The sequence below is a fragment of the Adelges cooleyi genome, unplaced genomic scaffold (assembly GCF_023614345.1).
Source record: "Adelges cooleyi isolate 19-005CV unplaced genomic scaffold, UGA_ACOO_1.1 ACOO_flye_CR_arks_rails_tigmint_CR_PRNA_2, whole genome shotgun sequence".
NCBI lineage: Eukaryota > Metazoa > Arthropoda > Insecta > Hemiptera > Adelgidae > Adelges > Adelges cooleyi.
In genome coordinates, this window is record NW_026095860.1 from 10680867 (window position 1) to 10703796 (window position 22930).

Sequence of the window (22930 nt, forward strand, 5' to 3'; positions counted from 1 at the left end):
TCTTACTTATTACATAAGTACACTGATATATTAAAGCGACAATAACAAATAAAAAAGGAGTGATATATATGAATCAAAAATAATTTTAAATTATCATAACCAATCTCAACGACCAAATATTAAGAACAATTTTAAATCAGAATCCAATGCAATGCTTTAAGCAATACACCTTTGTTATATTTTTGTTCATTCAAATAACTTAGCACATTAATCTTGTAGTTATATCAAATAAGATCCTCTTTTTTATTGTTTCATGATCAATTACCTATTTACCGAATATTATTGATTATAAATACTATATTAATAAATAAAATCGGAACTCTCAACGTTGAATAAAATCAAATGATAGTGTAGCTTATTAAGCTATTAATGTGATCAATTATTTCACTTCGGTCCATACAGTTTACATCAATGATCAATGACTTAAACAACTTTTGTACTAATATGAAACGTATGATTTTGTTACGAATAACTAGTACTTTAATAAGGTATACAATCGAGATTCGTTTAAAGAATATCAAATTATACCAGACGGAACTTAGATCAAATTGTTAAAAATAAAACATTACCAATAACTTCATTGGATTACTTCCTTTATGCCTTTAATTCACAATCAAAATGGTTTGAATGTATTATAAAATATAAACTGGCTAATTTATAACTTTCCACAGTTAGTCATTTGATGTTTGTATGATAGTTATTTCAAATGCTTTATCGACCAACTACCCTAATGACAACATAATTTGGATAACTAAGATGTTTGTTCATTTACTTAAATTATTTGTAAGTGTATTTTGACATAACAAAATATGATCCTATTAGTATATGATAAAGACTCACCGATTTTGAAGGTGCCCAATCTTTGTTTTCTGAAACATCCTCAGCCATATCACCCTGAAAATAGAAGCATTATAGAGTTGTTTGTCGAAACTATTTGGCTTTAGAGTCGTACAAACTACTACACCTCGTAAGGTGTCACCGACGGGATGGTGTAACTAAAATGTTTGAATCGTCTCGTCTATAAAGAGTCATATTTTGAGAAAATGTAAAAAAAAAAAAATGGAACTTGATACCTTTTAGTGTTATACACAAATTGAGATACCGCCTTTTGGTTTTATCACTTTAGAATAATTTTTTGTGTCAATAAATCTATTCTTACTCGCACGAAACGATTCATTTGTTGGTGACGGTTTAGGCACATTTAGGTGTAACACCGTTACCTCAGATAAGATAAAACTGTGCTGTTGCATACAACAACTTCGTGGTCGTCATTTGTTACGGATGAAAACTCTTATGTTTTGGGACAAAATGATTTGCCCAATGGCCAAACAACCATCACTGCAACAACAGTTGATTTAGAGGTGCAACGCTTAGATCAACCGTTGACTATCTATATATTGTTATTATGGCGGTTGGACAGTAATTTTGTGTACTTGGGGTAGGTACCTGGTTAACGTGCCGTCGAACAAGTAGGACGTGAACGGATCATTTGAATCCTGGATCGGTCGTTGTAGATTCAAACACTAAACGATCTAAATAATTGATCTATCCGAAAGCCGCGAGACGTAGCACCGCTCCATCGTTTTGCACGCACAACAACTAGATAATGCTGGTAAAAAAAAAAACGATACCAATCGTTTTGATCGTCGCGAATAGTTTCGGGTCGGTTCGAAACGATAAAACGAGAGAGGCTTGATTCGTATTATTACAGTTTTTTAAAAACAAAAATTGTACGCCAATACTAACGATAAAAAAATATCGTTTTTTTTTTTGGCTCCTCGACAGCAGCTGAAGAGTGCATATACCTATCAACGACGACTGTGGTGTTATTAACGCGAAAAAAAAACACTACTTATATCGTGAATAAATAAACGAGAGAGCTGATATTGGTGCGTTTCCCAATCAGAAACCGACGTGTACAGTGTCACCGCGAACGGACGACCGAAATATCCCATGCCGCCGACGATAACCCATTGCCGCCTTCGACCGGACTTATCGATCAGCCGATGAGTCCCTTTTTGACTAATAATTATTATTATTATTTTTAACCCTTTTCAGACAAAGGCGATTCGCATTCTAACTTGTGATCGGGCGGAATGATTTTTATTATTATTGTAAAATAATATTAATAATTATAGCGGTGTTAATTTTGATATTTGATTGCGATATTGTTGTGGCCGACTTATAGATGGCGGTATTCTGGCGTATACATTTTTATCGTAACAGGAACATAATATAAGGAACGACAACGAACCGGTACAATGAGAAGTAGGTAAGTTAGTAACCTGGTACGTAAATTCACACATATTTTTTTTAGACCGGATAAAAAATTATAGTAACGAAAGGCTTCTCGATTTCAATAAACCATACCCTATTGATTTTAAAACTAAAAAAACAGCCATTTTACACAAAAACTGCGACCGAGATTCTCATAAAAAAAATTATTATTCTAGCCATAGGCAAAAAGTCTTGTTTATTCTCGTTTTAGATCTAGTTCATAAATATCTGTCTAAATTGCAACAATCTAAAGCAAATGAGAAAAATCTATATATTTTTTTAATATACCTAAACTATCAAGCGCGCCTAAAAAATACGTGAATGCAACCAAAAAATCTTGAATGTAAAATGAGTTGTGTTGTTATCATAATGTATTCCTCGTTCACAATAATAATAATTATTATTCAGCGAAACCCTATTTATGAATGTTAATATTAAAAAAAAAAACATTTATATTTTTTTTAATTTTAACTTACCAAAATAGAATCGATTAAAAGGTGCCAAACCTGTGTACCTATTGACAAGTAAAATATAGGACGTTTTTTGCAAAATCTAAAATTATTGCTTCGTTGGAAATCGACTGTGGACAAAAAGTAATTATTAAAACGATTAATAAGGGCTAAAAAGAATACAAAAACACTAATATTCTTCCATAAAAATATTTTTCTTGCATATTAAATATATAGTTTTAAATTAACTGCTAGGAAAGTCGAGGGTTGTTATTTCTGGTTAACTAAATGTTTATTGAATATGAATGATTTTTGATAGAGAACAGAAGATACTAAAAAAGCTCAGATTTTCAGTAAAAAGACATTTCTAATGTTATTTGTTTTTTAATTTCTCGTCTTGGTTAAATAAAAACAAAATTATAGATTTTTGCTATAATTTGTAAACTGTATACATCTAGTCTATAATTATTTTAATCGTGTATTTTGCATACGTCATTTATGTTTTTTAAATTGTAGATAATTACCATTATTCTATTTTATTAAAATAATAGGTATTCTATGAAAATAATTTTTGGATTATCACGACACAAGGTAATCATCAGCTGTTTGATAATTGGAGGGAAACCTTATCAATATTAGTCCATTCAACTATCAACGATTAAAAATATTATGTTACAAAAGCCATTTGCTTATACTTTATTGTTAGGCCTTTTTTATGTATACCTTTATAATAAATTATTAATTATCGATTTACTACTTATTTTCGGCTAATAACGAGCAGAATTAAAAGATCTATCCCAATGGGGTTTTATATATTTTGTAATTCAAATTAAAAAGACCTAGGTCGTCTTAGTTATAAATTTATAAAGTTTAAAAAAGTAAATATAGTATTTTTCTAATAAATAAAATTCAAAAAAACAATATAACTGTTTATAAACTTGTTAGGTAGTTTCATGTTTTAATAACAACTGAATTTATTACAGCGATGATTATATGATTATGTTATAATTACAATTTTTGTCTCAGGTTATTTTATTTTTGTTATAGTCATAATGTCGACGTTATCCGACGAGCAGCGTAAAATGATCGAAGAGAAAAAAAAAGCTGCACAAGCCAAACTGGCGGCAAAATTTGGTCAAAAGAGTTCCTTCCCTTCTCACAATATTACGCCACCAAAGGTTTTGAATCCCATATCTCGGTCGCCACAACAAAATAGATTCAATCGCTACACGCCGCTAACTGTTGGAGTTGTTGTATCGCCGTCGCCAAGTGCCAAAGCTGTTCGTATCAACTACAGTCTCAACAATGAAAAATCCAAACCTACTTCATCTAAACCTGTTAAAGGTTCCTGTGAACTTATTACTAAAGATCGTTTTGTCGTACACGTTGGTTATCATCAACAACTCATTGAAACATTCAAGACCATTCCTAGTAAATCGTTTGGTAAGAAATAAAATACTAAACTCATTATAGCTTCTTATCCAGAACAGCTAAGGGTGGTCAGAAATTATATTATGTAAAATGTGTTTTTAAATCATAGATCCAAAAACGTCTGAATGGTCGTTCTTAGTTAGAGACCACGATATGGTGATGAATAGTATCAAAAGTCTCGAACCAAATGTCAAAATAGAAAAGTTACCATACTTCATTTTAAAGGTATTATTATTTTCTATAAAAATATTTTTAAAAAATCCTTCATAAGAAATTGTACACAATATTTAAGTGATCCTTTTGTAACAATCTTTGATTTTTCCCATTATATATTTGAAGTTAAGTTGAGTCTCTATGACGTAAAGTTTAAAAGTGTGTAAAAAAGTACCTAAGACTCACATTGTTATGGAAATCAAACGTGGGCATTTTTTATTCAAACGTCAAACAAAAATAATTATGTTAGTTTATCTAATATTAATATCTCAACTTAGATGTGCAAAAATGATAATAAAAGCTCTGAAACCGATTTGTCTAAAATGGATTTAAGTCGTATTAACAAAGAAATGCTCGACAATCTATACCCATTTCAAAAATATGGAATTCAGTGAGTTGAATATATTTTTAGTCAATATAATAATTTGATGTAACCGTATTGTTTTTTATTTAGAACATTTTATTTTCAGATTTGGAGTGTCTAAAAACGGACGTTGTATCATTGCTGATGATATGGGATTAGGCAAAACCATACAGGCAATAGGTATCGCCATGTATTATACTTCTAACTTTCCTTTGCTCATTGTGTGTCCTTCGAGCATGAGGTAACAGTTAATATGTTTACTAAATTCTCAATTCATAATCATATTTCTGCAAACTATTTGTATTAATATCACACATTTTTATCATTAAGGTATACGTGGGAAGAAGAGATTCGTACAAGAATACCAAACATACCGGTAACCAGTATTTATGTGTTGTCCAAAGCATCAGAGTACGTTGTCGATCCAGCGGTGGTGATCACTTCCTACGATTTGATGACCAAAGCCAAAGATATGCTGTTAGATCTAAAATTCGGAATCGTCATACTAGTAAATAAACTTTTGTAATTGTAGATTTTTTAATTATTATAATATTTTTATTCGTAATAGGACGAAAGCCACAGCTTAAAAAATGAAAAGTCTGGCCGAACAAAAGCCTCGCTCGCTCTAGCCATGCAAGCCAGTCGATGTATACTTTTAAGTGGTACGCCTGCATTGTCTAGACCTATGGAACTTTACACGCAGATAAAAGCTGTAACACGTTCAGCATTCATGACTCCGTAAATAATATTTCATGTAAAAATATGCCATTCCCGAACTAATGAAATATTAGTTTTATAAAAATGTTTATGTTTATCCTCCTACAAAAAGTACTTGAAATTACATTTAAAGTATCAATTATGTATTATTTTTTTTAGCATCGAGTATGGTAAACGTTATTGTAACGGCCAAGAGGCAAAATACGGTTGGGATTTTAGCGGGGCGTCCAATATGAAAGAGTTAAAGGTTGTACTTGAGACGCAGTTCATGGTACGACGTTTAAAGACTGAAGTTTTAAAACAGTTACCGCAGAAAGTCAGGTAAAAAATCAAACCTAGGCAAAATATATAAAAATACAAATTGGATTTTTCTTCAAACAAATATTTAAATAATAATTTCAATTTCAACTCTAAATAGTTTTTTTATTAAAATAAAAGTGAAAACAATAATTCTAATGAAAGAAATAATTGAATTACAATTTATTTTTCAAAAAAAATTTTGGTATATTATATTACACATTTTACATACTATATAAATATTTTTTAATATTTAGAAATTTTAAAAATAATAAAATAGTTCAAATTATTTATTTTTTACAACAGTAAACAGTTAATGTAAAACAGTAAAAAATTGTATATAATGAGCTAAATAAAAGTAATTTTAAATAACTCATCTTTTTCATATTATTATTTGTTATTTAAATTAAAAAAAACCCAGATTTAGTAAAAATTAATTTTGTACCTGGCGTTTTTTAACCATTTGAAATATTTAAAGTCAAAATTTCTAAATAAAATTTGTGATATTTCCTTTAAAGAAATGTAGTGGTCCTTGAAGCGACCAACATCAAAGCCCGCACCGAAGATATGAACACTTTGGAGGGTATGCTAAACGATAAATCGTTAAGAAAAACGCAAGTGCGAGGTGCTCTGTTAGAATACTTTAATCACACTGGAGATGCAAAATTACCAGCCATATGGTAAGTCTCTAAACAAAATCGAACTAATCGTTTTCTTCTTCTCCCCTTAATCCAAACAAATGAGGTAGGCAAGCTTAATCTGCTCATTCCACAAACATCCATCGCCGTTTTTATACTCACTTCACAAATGTCCATGTGTTTATTGTGATGATAATTTGTTTGTAATTCATGTAAAATATATTGTTATCTAGTGCATACATTACTAAATTGCTGAAAGAAGATAAAAAGTTTATTGTATTTGCCCATCATCAAAAAGTCATGGACGGTATCAGTAAAGTTCTCGAAGATAATGCGACGTAGTATGTAAAATATCTAATAATATGTAACCATATTGTTTTTGCAATAAAAAGTACTATTTCGACTAAATCGCTGATTATATTTGTTAGTTATATTCGTATTGACGGTAAAACGTCATCGGAAGAACGAAAATCTGTGTGCGATCAATTTCAAAACGAAGACAAGTTCAGAGTGGCTGTTCTTTCAATATGTGCCGCAAATTCCGGCATAACTTTGACGGCTGCAAATCTTGTCGTGTTTGCAGAATTGTTTTGGAATCCCGGTGTAAGATTTTTTTTTGGTTGACGTTTAAGAAATAAATATTACTATGAAGTAAACTTATTTGATTTGATTTAGATTTTAACGCAAGCTGAAGACCGAGCGCATCGTATCGGTCAAGCTGAAACCGTGACTATACAGTACTTGTTGGCCAAAGGAACGGCAGACGATCATTTGTGGCCGTTGATCCAATCCAAATTAAACGTTCTCAACAAAGCCGGCCTTAGCAAAGACAATTTCAAAGACGACAGCACTACAGTAATTGTATGTTTTAGTATTTTTTTTTACCATCACAATTAAGACGTACGCGGCAAAAAGATTTCATATTTTATTTTACAGAATACAGCTGCCAGATCCGATCAGATGAGTATTCTCGATTTTTTCGATGACGATTCCGAATTAAATGTAGATGACTTAAAGGAACTGGACGCTATTGAAGAGTCCCAGTGTAAGAGGTTGAAGAGATGCTGAATGTGTTTTGCATTATTTTTTTTTTTTTTTTTGAAAAGTGAAATTTTTGTGTCACAAAAACTATAATTATATCATTTTTAACTAAAAAATTTTTCATTTATGGGTCGTTTCAATTATTAATTATAAAATACACAAGAAAGGAAAATCTATAAAATTACAAATAAAGCTTTTTAGCTTTGCTGTTTCTATTTGGGTCTATCAAACAATTATAAATATAAAATATAATGCATATTATTTAGCATACCTTAAAACTACACACTCGTATTATATTTTTGTAATGTATCTGATGTCATTGTTCATATTTTTTTATTTTTCGAGAACCTCCAAAAAAATTATATTTATTATTATAAAAACATTTATTGTGATTTCTTTTATTTTTTTATATTTTCATTTATGATTTATCTACATACAAATATATATTGTGTTTGCATCAACGAAAGAAAAATCTGCTTTTATTATATAATATTTTAAAATATATTCTTCATTTGTCAGATTGTTCAGAAGCCAAGGATGTAATGGAAACAAATAAACTAATACATTATATTACATTTTATTCAAGTTCAATAATAGACAAATATAAATCAAGTTAAATATACAACGCAAAACAAAGTTATAAAAATTATAATATAATAATAATAAAAAACAAAAATATTACAAATCAAAACACACATTTTCTAAACACAATTAGTTCGAAAACCGAATATAGTATATATAGGTAATAATATTTTTTTTTTAATTATAATAAATTAGTATTTTAAAATTATATTTACTATAAAGTTAAACATAATGTTTTTTAATGATACACAGACTACGACGTCGGGATGTGATTAATTTGAAATAGGATAATCTTGTGGGTAAGGTTTTCTTTTTCCTGAACCCAGATTTTACTGAAAAATAGCAGTCTTCTCTTTGAATGCGATTTTCCTCCGAGACTTTTCGTCCTCTAACCTTTTTTTCTCTTCCATCTCTTGTCTCAACTCGTACTCAAAACGATTCGCAAGACCTTGGTATTCAATCTGAAATTACAATCATCATTAAAATATGGTTGTATGTTAATAGTGTTCAAAAGCTCTTACTTTAGCTTCGAAGAACTCTTTGGCACCAATAACACCGACTTCGTCCACATTGATTTCGGTGAGTCTGGCCAATTCGCAAAGACCACAGTCTGCTGGTAAAGAACCATCATAAGCCTTGCGGTAAATAAGCAAAAACTAAAAAACAAATACAACTCATTAACAAAGCAAGGCATTATTTATATAATCTACTATCTAAATCAAAAGGTATAGAATAAATAATTATTTTATTTAATTGTTTTTTATTCGATATTAAATTGTTTGTTATTCGCTTATTTAAAACAATTTATTGTTCATCCAACAATTTTTTTTTTTTTATATTTATAATATTCTGTTAAAATGTCTAAATATTATAATAATAATATAGGATATTATTTATTAACTATCTAAAAATCAAGTATTTAAGATGAAAAATAATATTAAAGATTATTTTTTTTTACTTATAAGTTATAAATTATTTAAATTTTCTTGGTTAAAGTTGTAAAAAATGTAAATTTTGGTTGAAACATTTTTTAACCCAAGTTTAAAATAACCAGAGATAGTTTTTTTTATCTGTAAACAATAAATAAAGTATTTTTGTATTGAGTTTCATGCAATTTTACACAACTCTGCTTGTTTAAAATTTAATTGGGTCATTTAAAAAAAAATTGTACTTTTTTACAGTTTTTTATGAGAGTTAAATGAATTTGGACTAAATTAATTATCTTACTTCTCTGAAACTGATTTTGTCATCCCCGTCTTCATCGACTTCTTTGATCATAGTTTTCAACGCTAAATGTGTTTGTGGTACACCCAATTTCTCCATCATTCGCTTCAATTCTTCCAAGTCCAAGAATCCATCTTTGCCGATGTCAAATCTAAACAATAAATAGTATCATAAATAAATGTAATTAATAAACAATTTTTTTTAGTCATTATTTTTTTATTTTTCTCATATAGGAAGTGCTTAAAAAATATTATATTATTACTATAATAATTGCTTTCTACTATTATCAACTAAGTAGGTATAGCTATTAAAAAATAAATTATACTAAGATCTTCAGTCTTCTTTTGGATAATTTATCTCGTCAAACAAAAATTACATAAATTAATATCAAATTTATTAAGTGATTAAAATTAAAAGGTTTATTCAAAGCAAATTATAATAGAATATTTTTTTATGCACAATAAAAAACCCATTAAGCAATAGCCTATAAAAATGACCTGTTATGTTTTTCGGGAATATGTTTTCAAATTAACAAAATCGATTTTTTCCTATGCATTCTCTGTTAAACAAATTGTGCACATTTCTTGTTTATGTTTTAACTTCTATGTAGGGGCCAAGAAGCTATAGTTTTTACATTGTCCAGTAATTGTGTGAAGGTGTATTTAAAATAATATGCAGCTGCATAAACACATAAACCGTTTCTCGACTCGTAACAGTAAAAGTAGTAATCTATATGAGTGATTAAAAAATTAATTTTCTAATTTACAGTCGGCCACATTCCTTCAGGCTTGTATCGAATAATCGTGAATAGGTTATATATACCTTCTATACGTTTATGAAAAGTAGTTCTTAAAATGTTTTGTCAAAAATAATGTATAATATACACCTAATCATTTAAAATCATTTATACTGCATTTAGCAATGTAAATAATGTTTTTAAGGTGTCTTGTATATTAATCAATAATTATTAGAAATATAATTTATGGCCATAAATTTATGTGTTACAAGTTTTATAAGATACATAAATCATAAAAAAAGTTGTTATGTTATTTTACAATAGTCGTAAAATTAAAATAACATCTTAGCGAAATTATTTTAATGTTATAAGTATTATTGAGATATAAAAAAAAACTTGATGTAAATGAGTGACAACCAATAAATTATTTTTATTATTATTTTTACTGGTTTCTAATTATTTTAGGTACTAAAAAGAAAACTTCATAGATTATATTTTAAATCTAGACTCAAATCAAAGTAGGTAGTACCATTAGGTGCCCCCCTACTTCATGTTATATTTTTCACTTTTTACTGTTTACTCATTTAACTGCTGTGCATATTTGTGTAGATGTATATATGCAAATTTAATAAAGTAAGAAAAAAATCTAGTCTCACATTCAGCTCCAAAATAATAAATTGTTTTTTTTTCTCTTAATTTGGATTTTTTTTATTATTTCATATTTATTGAAAGTCAGTCGACGCAAAACTTATTATTGTGTCAAGACAACAATAAAGATTTGAATAAAAAGTATTTGTGTAGGGGTAATTATTGGCAGTACAATTTTTAAGAATAACAATAATAAAACAAATTTGTTTATATATTTTAATGTTTTGGCTTTGAAGGTTGGCATTAGCCAGGAAAAAAGAAAAAATTGAGACTATTCATTTTATTTTTTATTATTAATACCTATTTAACAAATATAATTTATTGAATTAGCTATTTTTGTATGTTTAATCACCGGCAAACAGTTGCGGTATAACCCCCCGGATAAATACTTCATACTTTTATTAAAATAAACTTATAACTACCAAACTGACTAAATAAAAAATCGGTATATTTTTTACCCGTCGGAATATATATAACGCATTAAATTAAAGAAAGTGCATTTTAAATAAAAAATATTTGTCAAAAATATGATCATTTTAAAAAAAGACGTCTACTTTGGACGCGTTTAAATGTCATCTTATTAATGTATGTTTGACCACGAAATTAATAAATTAGTTTTTAACCGAATGTTTATCACTTATCACCATAACGGTTAGGTGAAAAATACTAATTAAAACCATAATATTATGAATATATTTTCCAACTCTCTTGTTAGTTAAGTCACGTAAGGAGTTTTAAACATTCAACAAGTGTAAACATTATTAGTAATCAGAAAAGGATACAAATTTAATGATTAGGATGTTTCCGCACGAGTAGAAAATCTTAAATTGGTAATCAAGTTAACGTTAAATAAAAGGGAAATTCAGTAAAATATTTTCCTCGGGCAGTTAAAATTAATTCAATTTAACTTTAGACAATACAATTTAAAAGACACGTCGATAACGATTAATGACTCATATATATTGTGAGTCATGGTGCAAAGTATAAACATTTGATTTAATTTTTTTTTTACACACTCGACACCATGTGATATAATACTAATAATAACAAACATTTAACAAGGCGAGTTTAGTTTGTGTTATGCCTTCGTGATTTATTTCTAGATATAACAATCTTAAAAGGTTTTTAAACATTTTTATGACAAGTATTTCATAATGTAGATATCACTTAATCACATACACTCATAATATAATGTCATTGAACCAAAATGCATTATACTAAGTTTGATTTTCAAACGTCATTCCTAAAATTTAACACAATCTCTAATACTATACATCAATTAATTATGAGTATGTATAAGTATTTAAAATTGATCTAACATTTCTAAGTCTGAAGAATTGACATTTAAATTTATTATAATCGCTATCTATACAACTTAAAGAGTAGGTATGTTTTTTATATAATCCTTACCTACAACATGACATTGACAAACACGGTCACTGCCATTGGTTATAGTTGAATCATATCATAATTGATGAAAAAATGTTAGTTTATAATACATTTTATACTTATAAAATATTTTAGCGTACTCATTCGCAGTTTTTGTGCCTACAATTCGTGTTATGAATTATTATGATTAATGTCTATTAAGTGTGGACTCTGTTCTTTTAACTCAAAATTATTTTCAAATAAAGTAAGTTAGAAATTATAGACCAGAATACACAGAGTACACCCATAAAAATATGGCAAGACAAGAAAATCGTTTTTACTTGGATTGAAATCGTGATAGAAATTCCATTTTTTTTTTTAATTATTGTAATTATTGAAGAATATTCAAAAATCGTTTTCACAACAGAGGTACCTCTCTGTTACGCGATAAAACTAATCAGTGCCTTTATAATAATACATTATTAAGACACAGTGTGTGCCATACGCTAAATAATGAGTTATAATTATTTTTTAAATTGTATAAGCGTGTGCAAGACACGATTTTGAACGTTACATTTGAATTTCCACCTATTGTCTTTATAAAAATAAAAAAAACGATTATACCAAATCCTTTCCTTTCCCTTTCACTGACAATTACCCGTCACCGCAACTGGAGTCCGTCGGTCGATGGTGTTTCCTTTTTAAAGTTTAAACGAGTTTTGTTTAATACACACACACACAATTGTTGTTCCTGTTGCGAACGAGGAAGTGCGTTGAATTAATATTTTTTTAAAAAGGTAATACGACTTGTTGCTGCACTTTTGCAATACGACGTAGGACAGAAACGCTATATTATTTTATACGGATAAAACAAAACACACAAAGAGTTTATGAACAATAAATTTCGAACAAAGAAGCCAGCGCGGGATTATTTTGTAAAATAAATAGTGATCGCAGCAAGTGGATTTTGAAAAATATTGGCGATTTTATAAAAAAAAAATAATAAACTCATTGGTAATAGAGTAATATAATTTTTGGATTTTATTCGTGCCCGTTGATTTTTAAATAATAATAACTAATGTATTTATTTTATTCGCATTATTTTTTAGCTGAGAATATTCCACTGACAATAGTTTTTAGTAGATTAGTTGTAATGTTGTAAAAAGTAAGTAAGTATTAACAATGCACAATATTATACTATTTTAAAAGAAACATTGTGCAGGGAATCCTATTTTTGGTCTAAAAAAATAGACTACAGATTTTTAAAAAAGAACTGCATGTTACAGAGCCACGTTAAATCTACTTTTAGTCCAAACTTTTAGCTTAAAAAAAAAACCAAAAATCTTCTGCACCTTCTGGGGGTACTATTAATTGTGTCTAATAAATATTCCACAAAAAATTTAGAACAAATTGGATTGTTTTTCAAATAATTTAAAGCATGGCGCGATTTAAAATATGTTTAAAAAATGTTTATATTTTTACAGAATGCTTTTTGACGATTTTGAAGATAAATTTTTTTCAACAATTAATTTTAATAAAAATAAAAACACATTATTGTAAAACACATCAGCACTGCATCGAGGCTGTAACGTGTAATCGTTGAATTATATCCCAAAAATTATGCGTTTTAATTATTAAAATATTATTAGAATATTATACTAACCAGGAAAGACGTAAGTCGACTAATGCAAATGGCACACGACAATAATACTAATAACGCTGTTTAATATGACTAATAGTATTCCGGTCTCTGTCCTGGGTTTGAAATAAATTATTATCAGTGGGTATAATTCGAGGTTATCTTAACAGGTGCAGAAAGAACAAGCTGGTAACAATAAGATAAATATTGTTATTAAGCCAGGTGCAAACTTCTAATTAGCTTGTAAAACGCAGCACATGAGGATTTATAATATTAATCAGGAAAATTTTTGTCTTATAAATCTTCCCCTGAATTTATCAAAACATCATATTTTTAAAAAGTGTGCAGCACAACGTCTGACAAGATAAATTTCACATGTTTAGTTTGAAAAAAATTGCAACCAAATAACTTCTTTGGCTATCTTAACCCAATAACGTATATTATTATACTCGGCAGGACTAAATAAACGCAGGCCTTTATGTTTAGCTTTGGTCGTTTGCACCACACATTTTATATGACATGGCCAGATTTTGAGGAAGTCAACTATATTCTGGAACGATTCCAAAAACTCGTATTTAAACACTATAAACATGACGACCGCCGAATATGGTGTTGTTATTTTTATTTTAACGACCGCTATACGGTCTACTTTATAAAATATAAATGATCTAAAAAAAAGGCAATTTTTTTTTAATTGAAAATATTACTGCAAACTATGTGTACACTTCTGGAAGAATGATAAAAAATCATCGAGTTCATGCTTAAAAAAAAAAAAAACAAACAATAACAATTTAAAATATTATGAAAAGTGACCAATCATATTCGGATAGAGATGGTTTTTTTTTACTTGCGGTAAAAAAATAAATCAAATTGTTCCATTGGACTAAGGTGATTTTCTTTCTTTTAATTTTGACCCATATTCATATTTTTTTTGTTACAATCGGTCGCATAACCGGAACAAACGGACAATAGTCGATAAGTAAATCTAATGACGGTAGTCTGACGCATCATCACACCAAATAAAATACCATAATAATAACAAGTAACAACACTATAGCAGCTATTGTTGGGTTTTTACTCATACCGATGAAATATAACAATAAAAATTACACTGAAAACTCCAAAAGGAAAATCGGATCGGTTTTGAACTTAAACTTGAGAAAAATTATTAAAACTATGAAAATTATACAACAATTTTGTTGGCTGAATACGTTTCGGAGTGATTCATCATCGGATGGGTTTTATTGAGTGTAGTCATATAATAAGTAATGGCGATTATAAACGGCGTGCTAGGTACGGATAAGGTGTGGTAAAAATGTCAGGAAATTCTTAAAGATAATAATAATATAATATAATATTTCACGGTTTTTAGGTGGGTTGCACAGCTGTAATGGCAGCCTTTTTCAACTGTATCAATTCATAATCAATCATACGAATGGTGTTATCCAAAAGCATAGTTTCGATTAGATTTGACATTGAAGTAAAAACAAAAAATTGTCGGTTCTACACTTTAAGTTGTAACTTTTGTACCTGTAAATCGATTTGTCCAGATGTTGAGAAAATATACCAAAGTATTTTAAACATAACTGTAAACTGTGAATTGATTGATTCGCTAATAGTATGTTTTGCTCCAAGGGGCCCACCAATTCCAATCGTATCAGGTCATGTTTTTTTTTTACCACGAGCATCGATTTTAGTGTATAAGTGTCTACAACAGTTTATATTAGGTAATATATAGTGTAATACACACTAATCAAAACGTTATTTCAGGTTTTAAATAGAACGGAACACATTTTATGAAGCAGAATTCTAATACAATTTTTCGAGCCTGGGCCAACGCCCATTACTACTTAAAGGTTAATAATTGTATAATAGTTCAAAAGGTGCCTCACACCTCCTTTATGTAAAAAATCTCAAATTAAATGTTGAAAAACTGGCATTCGCCCGAAAATATGGGTTTGTTTTTTAAACCTACATTAAACTTAACTGGGTCAAGCTTTTTTTAATTAAAAAAAAAAGACATGTTATTGCAAACTCTGATCAGTACAATTTATTTAAGTGAATACTTGTAAAAAACACAAATTGATGTTTGTTCAAGACAATTCGTTTGCTTCATTTTACAAATATTATTACATTTTTAAAGGCAAATCTGATATTTAATAGATATTGAATTTATATTAACCCGAAGTTATTCTGAGACATAAACACAGCCTTGGCAAAACATAGCAGTTGCCAATTCATGATTTATGTTTATACATTTTTTTATCATATATTGCTGATGTATAATATTATCTAATATTATCTAATATTATCTAATATTAGTTTTCAACATGTACACTTTGAACGGAAATCGTCGAAAAGAAAGCCACCGATTAAAATGATAAAGTAATAAATCTCACACGCAGTTGATGTTGAAAAACATATTTTTATAATGATTTAACGTGCCTATTTTGATTTACTACTCGGCTAATCTGCAACATATGTCTCTCCTTGAAACAATTATCAACTTTCCAATTCCCCATCTGGCTTCCAAAATGTATTAAATTCATTCAGTCATCGTCCCATTACAATTACTGGCGTTGTCGATACCTAAACGATAAATGGTTAAATCGACTGAACCGAGCTTTCGAGAAACATCATAGTCATAGTTGAATCTTTTTAAAAAAGGTCATGGTCATGTTGGTTAGATTTATAATTTATTGTTTTTTAAACTGTTTTAATTTTTACACGTTTAAATGGTCCAATTCAATTTAGCCAACAATCACTCTTAACCAGAGGAGGTCATTGGCGTGGGCCAATCTGAAAACGGGAATTTCACAAATGACCCAATTAAATCTGTTATCGACACCTTTTTTTTAGCAGGATTTTTTGAACGATCCCTTATAACTACAATACAATTTGATTAAAGGTAAAAAAAAAAAACGTTTCTTTAAAACACATTTTATAACCGAAATCAGTAATTCCCAAGTAACTGATAATAATATAAGATTTTAGATAAGAAAATCAGCTGATAAGAGAGCAAATCGTCTGACCAAAAACATGTTCATGATCTAGTCTTCCTTTAAGGGAAAAATTGAAGACGTTTTAGTTAAGACTACAGCCTTTTTCTTCTCGTCTGATAACTTAAACCTAACCAAATTTTTATCGAGTACTATACATTTTCTTTTGGAAACAATCGGCGTTTAAAAAATGTTAAATTGTTTTATTGTTTCAACGCAATAACAATAAATAACCTGAGCTAATTGTGAGCGTTATTGCACATTGTAAGCAAAAAATAATTACTATGTAAGGACAATTACTATGAAAATAATAATAAGTAGGTTCTCGTCATGGACCATTATTATTGCATTCTGTGTATCAACTACAGTGCACAACAATTATTAATCGCTAACCGAATAATAATTGACCGTTTATTTGGAAACTGTGATTCTTTGTGTGTTTTTTTTTTCAATTATTCGATATTTTCCTCCGAAAACTGGTCATCGGCATTCGTGACATCGAAGCCCATAAAGATAGGACTAGTCGCTAGAATAATCTGTGTGCACAGTCATTAGTCATTACAGTGTATGTAAATTCAATGCAAATGATAATAATATAACAAAACGGACTTGCACCTGTACTCGAGAGTACGTCAGAAATTATAAGAATATTTAAAAAAAAATTTAAAAAAAGAGTTGTGTGTATAGAAGATGTTAGTTCATATTGTTTTTTGTTGTATAAATAAACGAGTCTAAGTAAAAATGGCAACAAGCAAAACGGTCAGAAAAATTGGTCAAGGAAGTAGGTTCAATAAAAAAATGACTAATTTTTTTTTTGCCATTTTTTATAACAATATAATATTTTTGATAATTAAAATAAATATAAAAACATGACACCATAATTCGTCATCGCGATTATATAAACATATAAATAAATAGGCCACAATATTAAGTTAATCATTATATAATACACAACTATTAGTAAGGAAATAATTATCAAACATTACTAATACAAAAAAAAACCGTGTAGAGCAATATTTGAGTTGAAGCTAATAGTTAGTTTGTTAATTAACGGTTTTAATCGTGTGTAAAAATACATAAATTTATAATCATGAAAGTTAAATTATTATTCAACTTTTGTTTACCAAGACATTTTATTACAACTTGTTTAAAACGTGATTGGTAAATCAACTTTTAATAATGATTTAAGAACAACGTACCAATTGGTTTTTTTTAATTGTCGCTTTAAAAAAAAATATCTTCATTGAACGACATATTTTTATATTAAATCAATTGACTCCAAATTTGGGTTAGCTTATTTTTACACTACACAGGATAAGAGAAAAAATTGAAAAACGATTGTTTACCTAAGCCGGTCAATATAAAATAATTAAAAACATAAACCATAGACAATATTATACCTAAGTTAAATTAGTCAAGACCAAAAAATGAACGAATAATGGGGAAGAGTAGTTGAAATTTATTAACAAAATAATTATAAAAAACTGCGCATAAATAATATATAAAATTGGAGATAAACTGTTATTTGGAGTAAATATTATTTTTGGCCGTTTCATCCGTCGAATAGGTATATTATATATTTTCTTCTTTTAGCAAATAATATTATTAATCTTTGGCCATTTCACGTGTGTCTCTATTTTTACCGATTGTTATCAAAATACAAACGCAGCAGCTGTGGATTTCGCCGGGAGTTTTACCGGAAATAACGGATTAAAAACGTTCAAGTGATAAAACATGTACTTATATACAATGGTTATTATTATCATCATCGAAGGGGAAAAACAAAACACAAGTGCAACGGCGATTGTAACAACACATAGTGGAATTAACGCCAAATTAAGTCATACGGCACCACACGGATATGACCTTGAAGTCTTATAATGAAAGTGAAAAATATAACCGTTACGGATTTGAATGTATTGATTTTGAGTTCGGCTTTAATTTGAAAACGAGGAAAAAAACAAAAAAACAATATTCCAAATCTGCACGTCCAAAGATAGAAATATTTACATATAGTGATGTTATTTTATTAATATTATTATACATACCTATATCCGGCCCGGACCGGAAGAGGTCACACACTGTATAAATATTATTTAGTTTATAAATAATAATAGTTTATCTAAGTCGCTGTACTAGTTTTCGGTGGGCGGTAAATAAATCCGAACAAGACATAATAACATTATGATATATATTATCATTACGCTTATTTACATACAATGCCGGACAGACGTTTAATTGCCGAGAAAAATCACTGCGCGTCTAATTTATTGCATTTGATCTTCGAAGCGTTGAGGTGCATTTTTAAAAAAAAATCATTTTATATAGATCCGATATCAACCTAACTGGGTACGAGGTCAAAAAACGGGACGGGCGAAAGTCTGCTGCAGGCCTAACGGCGGCGGGTTATTAGGTTTTCTGGCTAATAATAATACATCATAATACTATCATTATCATTTAGTAGACACCCATTTCTCAATGATCTATTTAAAAGAATAAAAACCGTACAGCACCGGCACGCTTAAATGCTTACCTATGCGACACAACTCGTTATCGTTGTGCTGCACTCAAACGTGTTAAAATGCAAGAAAAACAAAAATAAAACTATTATTTGCATACTCAATTAGCGAGTCGCATTAATGCATTGATTTCAGTCACTCCCATCCTACGATTGAGTATAGTTGAGTTTTTTCAAAGCTAAGCAAAAAATCCACCTGAGAGTCAAGTAATAATATACCAGACCAATTGTGTCGCCTCCGAAAATCGATCCGGGCGTTGGTCCCTCGGCGTGGAGAGTAATATTGTAATAATGTATGTACTCACTTTTTGAACGTGGTCTCGTACTCGTTGATCTGTTTGCGGGAGAACTCCTTGAACTCGAGGAACACGTTTTTGGAGCCGACGCGCCGGAGAAACTGCGGCACCACCGGCTTGCCGTCCTCCAGCGCCTCGTTGATCTGTTGCCTCCTGTTCAACACGGCCGAAAGTTCACCCTCAGCCGTTTCGCTGGGCGCAGCCGATTCCGTCGTGGTCGTCGTCGTCGTCGTAGTCACGTCCATCGCACTGCTCTGTCGACCACACACTGTCCCGCCTGATAGATGCAAAAAACGTGCGCACACTGTACAACACGGCCAGCGGCAGCGGTCTCGGCGGACGCGTTCGATCGTCGTTTTTGCGCATGCGTCCGCCGTGTACCATAATATTGTATAACATACATAATAGCTTTAATATTGAAATTAATCAATAATTATTATTATTATTTGGGTTGACTTTTTAAATGTAAAATTGGCTTTTACCTGTGAATGACCCCGTAAATTTACCCGCAGAATGATATAATAAAAATAATAACTGGTCGATAACCAGTTTCAGTTTCAGATAAAATATAGGTACTTCCCGAGTTATTAGCATTTAAAAAATATGGCCTGGATGGCAGATAATTGGTAAACTAATGTTATAGATATTCAAAACAAAACAATTTTACAGAAAAATAAATTTATAGTTTAAATTTGTCGTGTTATAATAGCTTTTCCTTATTATTTACTCCACACATGATGTATTTAGGGTTGCTTAAATTTCTTTTATGTTGAGTTAAGTTCACTCTTGTTTACAACCTGGTTTTCTCATTTAAAGCCCAAACAAAGGGTGGGGCGTTGGAACATCATTTTCAAAACTCTGTATCTCTAACCCTTTGTTTGGATGTTTGTCCTATCTTCATTACATTGTGACAAACTTAGACGGTATTGTTCTTTATTGACATTTACTTTTTTTCTTGATTTTCATTATTAGTAGAATCTTTTTCTACACAATTCATCCAATTGGAAGTATTAAATTTTCTATAAAATAAACGTAAAACGTGTATCGATTCTCCGATGAGTAGCTAACTCATTTGTGAAATATCTATGGGAAAAAATGTAAATACAAATTAAATTTATTTTTAACTCCTTAATACTTCTTGATTTTATAAATGACTTATGTATGCCCACCATTGAAAATGGCGTACACAGTACATCTAATACCATTTAGTTCACATGTAGGTTAACCTAGTGGGCTTTTTAAGTTTTGACATAATAATTTATTTATTTATTTTTTAAATCGATAGCAATTAATTATATTTTTTTAGTCTTGTTTTCTGTAAGCTCGTTCGTTATTAATAAAATCGTTTAATTTGTTTTATTCTATTATAGTACATAACGTTTTCCATAGTCTCCATTCTTTGACGTTTCTAAACTGATTTGAGTTCTTGACATTTTACACATCGCAGTGTGTTCACGGTAGACGGCAGAAGACCTTGTAAAAGGAAAAAAGGCAATTGCCAATTATTGCCTTTTGCTCTCATTACAAAAGTTGCCCTCTGGATAGGTCAGGTACCTAAAAAAAATTATTAATAGAATATATAAATGTGTTTACAGTTATTTGGACATGATAATGACTCACAACCCTTTCCAACGTTTTTATTTTGTTATTTTATGCCCTACAGCGCAACATAAAGGGTCGTGTGGTAATAACCAATGGTTTTACAAAAAAAAAAAAATCAATGCTTCTACTAACTACACGGTTTTTTAAAACAATTTGGTTTGTCTGTTATGCAAATTACCGGATTTTGCCGCCACCGAAAAATCGATAACAGCTCGCGGATTAACGTCTACTACATTTTGACCGTTTCGAATTCACAAATTACACCAAATCAAATGTATAATATATATTTTTTTTAACTAACTAGTATTGTGTTGTACTGACCAAAACAGAAAAAAACACACTATTTTGTTCCGCCGAACTCTTTTTAAATTATCCCAAAATCCAACTTAAACGTTTGCAATTATTGGCAAGTTTTCACACATTCATTTACCGACGGCCATATTAAGTCCAGAACAAGTTTTAAAACAGAATTTCAGAAATACGCAATGAATTTACTTGCATGTAAAGTTACTTACATAGTATTTAAAAACAAAAATGATTTGAACAATAGTTTAGTGTGTACCAAAGTTTTATTAAATTTTAATAATCTTAAATTGCGCCTATAAGTGATGATTGCAAAGTAACATTCAAATAAATATACCTAGCATTATTGGTTATTCGTCTTAGAGATTATAAAAACAATACAAATATTATTGGATTTTTTTTTTTGACAAATAAAAGTATTATATAATTGAATTTTTTTGAATAAATTACAAACAACATTAATCGAATGGTTTTATCCGTTCGATAACAATTAATTTTTTTATTTTATTGAAACGATTTTTTTTTCACTACTTAATTTTATTCTACCTGGAAAAATAGAAGTTATATTAAATAAAGACAAAAGTTTATAGCCAACGAAACATAAGCACCAGTGTTTGATGTTTGTACAATATATTTTTAAATATATTATTATGAGTTTAGTTATTACTTGTTACTCGTATTCGTCACTTTCCTTTAGTTTCTTATGTTAACTACTATTATTATTGAATTGTTTTTGTATTTTTCTTAGTTGTTAAATATTTACCTATAACTGTGCGTTTCGCTGTTGGTATTCTTTGAACAAACAATTAATGAATAATAATATAATAATATTATAACGAATCGGCCTTCGTGTTTACCATAATTTTTAATGAAGTTTTAATAGGCCGTAATGAATATTACATTTCAATAAAAATAAAACAATTACACGACTATCCGATCACAAAAAATTAAATAATATTATTAAGTATAAGGTTAAATATCAATAATAGTAGTCGGTAAAACAATTACTGTGTATGTTTTGTTTACGTTTAAGACTTTCTCCGTGGACAATTATTATTTACATTGACCAATCAATAATCATATTATTATTAGCTTATATGTTTCTTAACACTTTTTGGCATGAGATTCAGCAAAACATTTACAGCTCTCTCGACAATGTTGTAGGTATTTAAGTTATAACCCGATGATCTTTTTATTTTTGATTATTTATTTATTTTATTGAAAAAACTCTTTTACCTCACCTAACGTGCGGTCACACCCTCATTCTTGTCCGAATAGTATTACCTACTATAGCTGTATAATAGTTCTTCATGCGTTATCCTAGATAACTTATACCGAATGACCTGAATATCACTGCAAATACTGAATACACTTATGAAATATATATATATATATTGTAAGAAAATGACTGCCATAAAAATGTGATGTTTTTTTTTTATGTGTTGTACTCCAAATCACCTTCTAATTTCGTCCAACCGTTTTTGTATAGGTTTTTTTTTTTTTTTTACTTAGGACCATAAGCAGCCGCAGAGTAAGCATCAAAGAAAAGCAACAGATTTATCAAATTCCATATCTATTTGGTCGTCCG

General features: G+C 29.3%; 3 protein-coding genes across 5 annotated transcripts in view; 1 reads left to right on the forward strand and 2 right to left on the reverse strand.

Annotated features, from left to right (window-relative positions):
• The window catches only part of LOC126834012 (rho GTPase-activating protein 21), a 71553-nt gene extending 69720 nt beyond the window's left edge, over positions 1 to 1833 (reverse strand). The window contains exons 1-2 of the mRNA XM_050565659.1: positions 1447 to 1833; positions 841 to 894 (exon numbers count right to left, since the gene is read on the reverse strand). Of these exons, the coding sequence (XP_050421616.1) occupies positions 841 to 888 (48 nt within the window). The 5' untranslated portion in view covers positions 889 to 894; positions 1447 to 1833. The remainder of the gene's footprint in view (positions 1 to 840; positions 895 to 1446) is intronic.
• A 339-nt stretch (positions 1834 to 2172) lies between these two features.
• On the forward strand, positions 2173 to 7488 carry LOC126833460 (SWI/SNF-related matrix-associated actin-dependent regulator of chromatin subfamily A-like protein 1). Of its 3 annotated transcripts, none has more exons than XM_050564812.1 (13): positions 2173 to 2272; positions 3774 to 4169; positions 4267 to 4382; positions 4649 to 4761; positions 4841 to 4975; positions 5065 to 5242; positions 5303 to 5472; positions 5611 to 5772; positions 6267 to 6428; positions 6620 to 6727; positions 6815 to 6989; positions 7062 to 7247; positions 7323 to 7488. In XM_050564812.1, the coding sequence occupies exons 2-13, from the start codon at positions 3779 to 3781 to the stop codon at positions 7452 to 7454; spliced, it is 2028 nt and encodes a 675-aa protein (XP_050420769.1). In that variant the 5' UTR covers positions 2173 to 2272; positions 3774 to 3778; the 3' UTR covers positions 7455 to 7488. The 3 variants fall into 3 exon arrangements, with proteins under 3 accessions (XP_050420769.1, XP_050420768.1, XP_050420767.1); XM_050564811.1 differs by lacking the exon at positions 2173 to 2272 and adding an exon at positions 3443 to 3604; XM_050564810.1 differs by lacking the exon at positions 2173 to 2272 and having other exon boundaries at positions 3687 to 4169.
• A 500-nt stretch (positions 7489 to 7988) lies between these two features.
• Positions 7989 to 19727, reverse strand: LOC126833421 (EF-hand domain-containing protein D2 homolog). The gene is made up of 4 exons (XM_050564754.1): positions 19447 to 19727; positions 9237 to 9384; positions 8531 to 8665; positions 7989 to 8470 (listed from the first exon to the last, which is right to left on the reverse strand). Exons 1-4 carry the CDS (start codon positions 19680 to 19682, stop codon positions 8339 to 8341), a joined length of 651 nt encoding a protein of 216 aa, XP_050420711.1. The 5' UTR covers positions 19683 to 19727; the 3' UTR covers positions 7989 to 8338.
• Between the last annotated feature and the right edge of the window lie 3203 nt (positions 19728 to 22930).

Coding starts and splice junctions, on each gene's coding strand:
- LOC126833460 (XM_050564812.1), top strand. CDS start 3,779: ATGTCGACGTTATCCGACGAGCAGCGTAAAATGATCGAAGAGAAAAAA. Junction 5,473..5,610: donor CGTTCAGCATTCATGACTCC/GTAAATAATATT, acceptor TATTTTTTTTAG/CATCGAGTATGGTAAACGTT. Junction 6,429..6,619: donor GCAAAATTACCAGCCATATG/GTAAGTCTCTAA, acceptor ATTGTTATCTAG/TGCATACATTACTAAATTGC.
- LOC126833421 (XM_050564754.1), bottom strand. CDS start 19,682: ATGGACGTGACTACGACGACGACGACGACCACGACGGAATCGGCTGCG. Junction 9,385..19,446: donor TACGAGACCACGTTCAAAAA/GTGAGTACATAC, acceptor TTTATTGTTTAG/ATTTGACATCGGCAAAGATG. Junction 8,471..8,530: donor AAGAGTTCTTCGAAGCTAAA/GTAAGAGCTTTT, acceptor TTGTAATTTCAG/ATTGAATACCAAGGTCTTGC.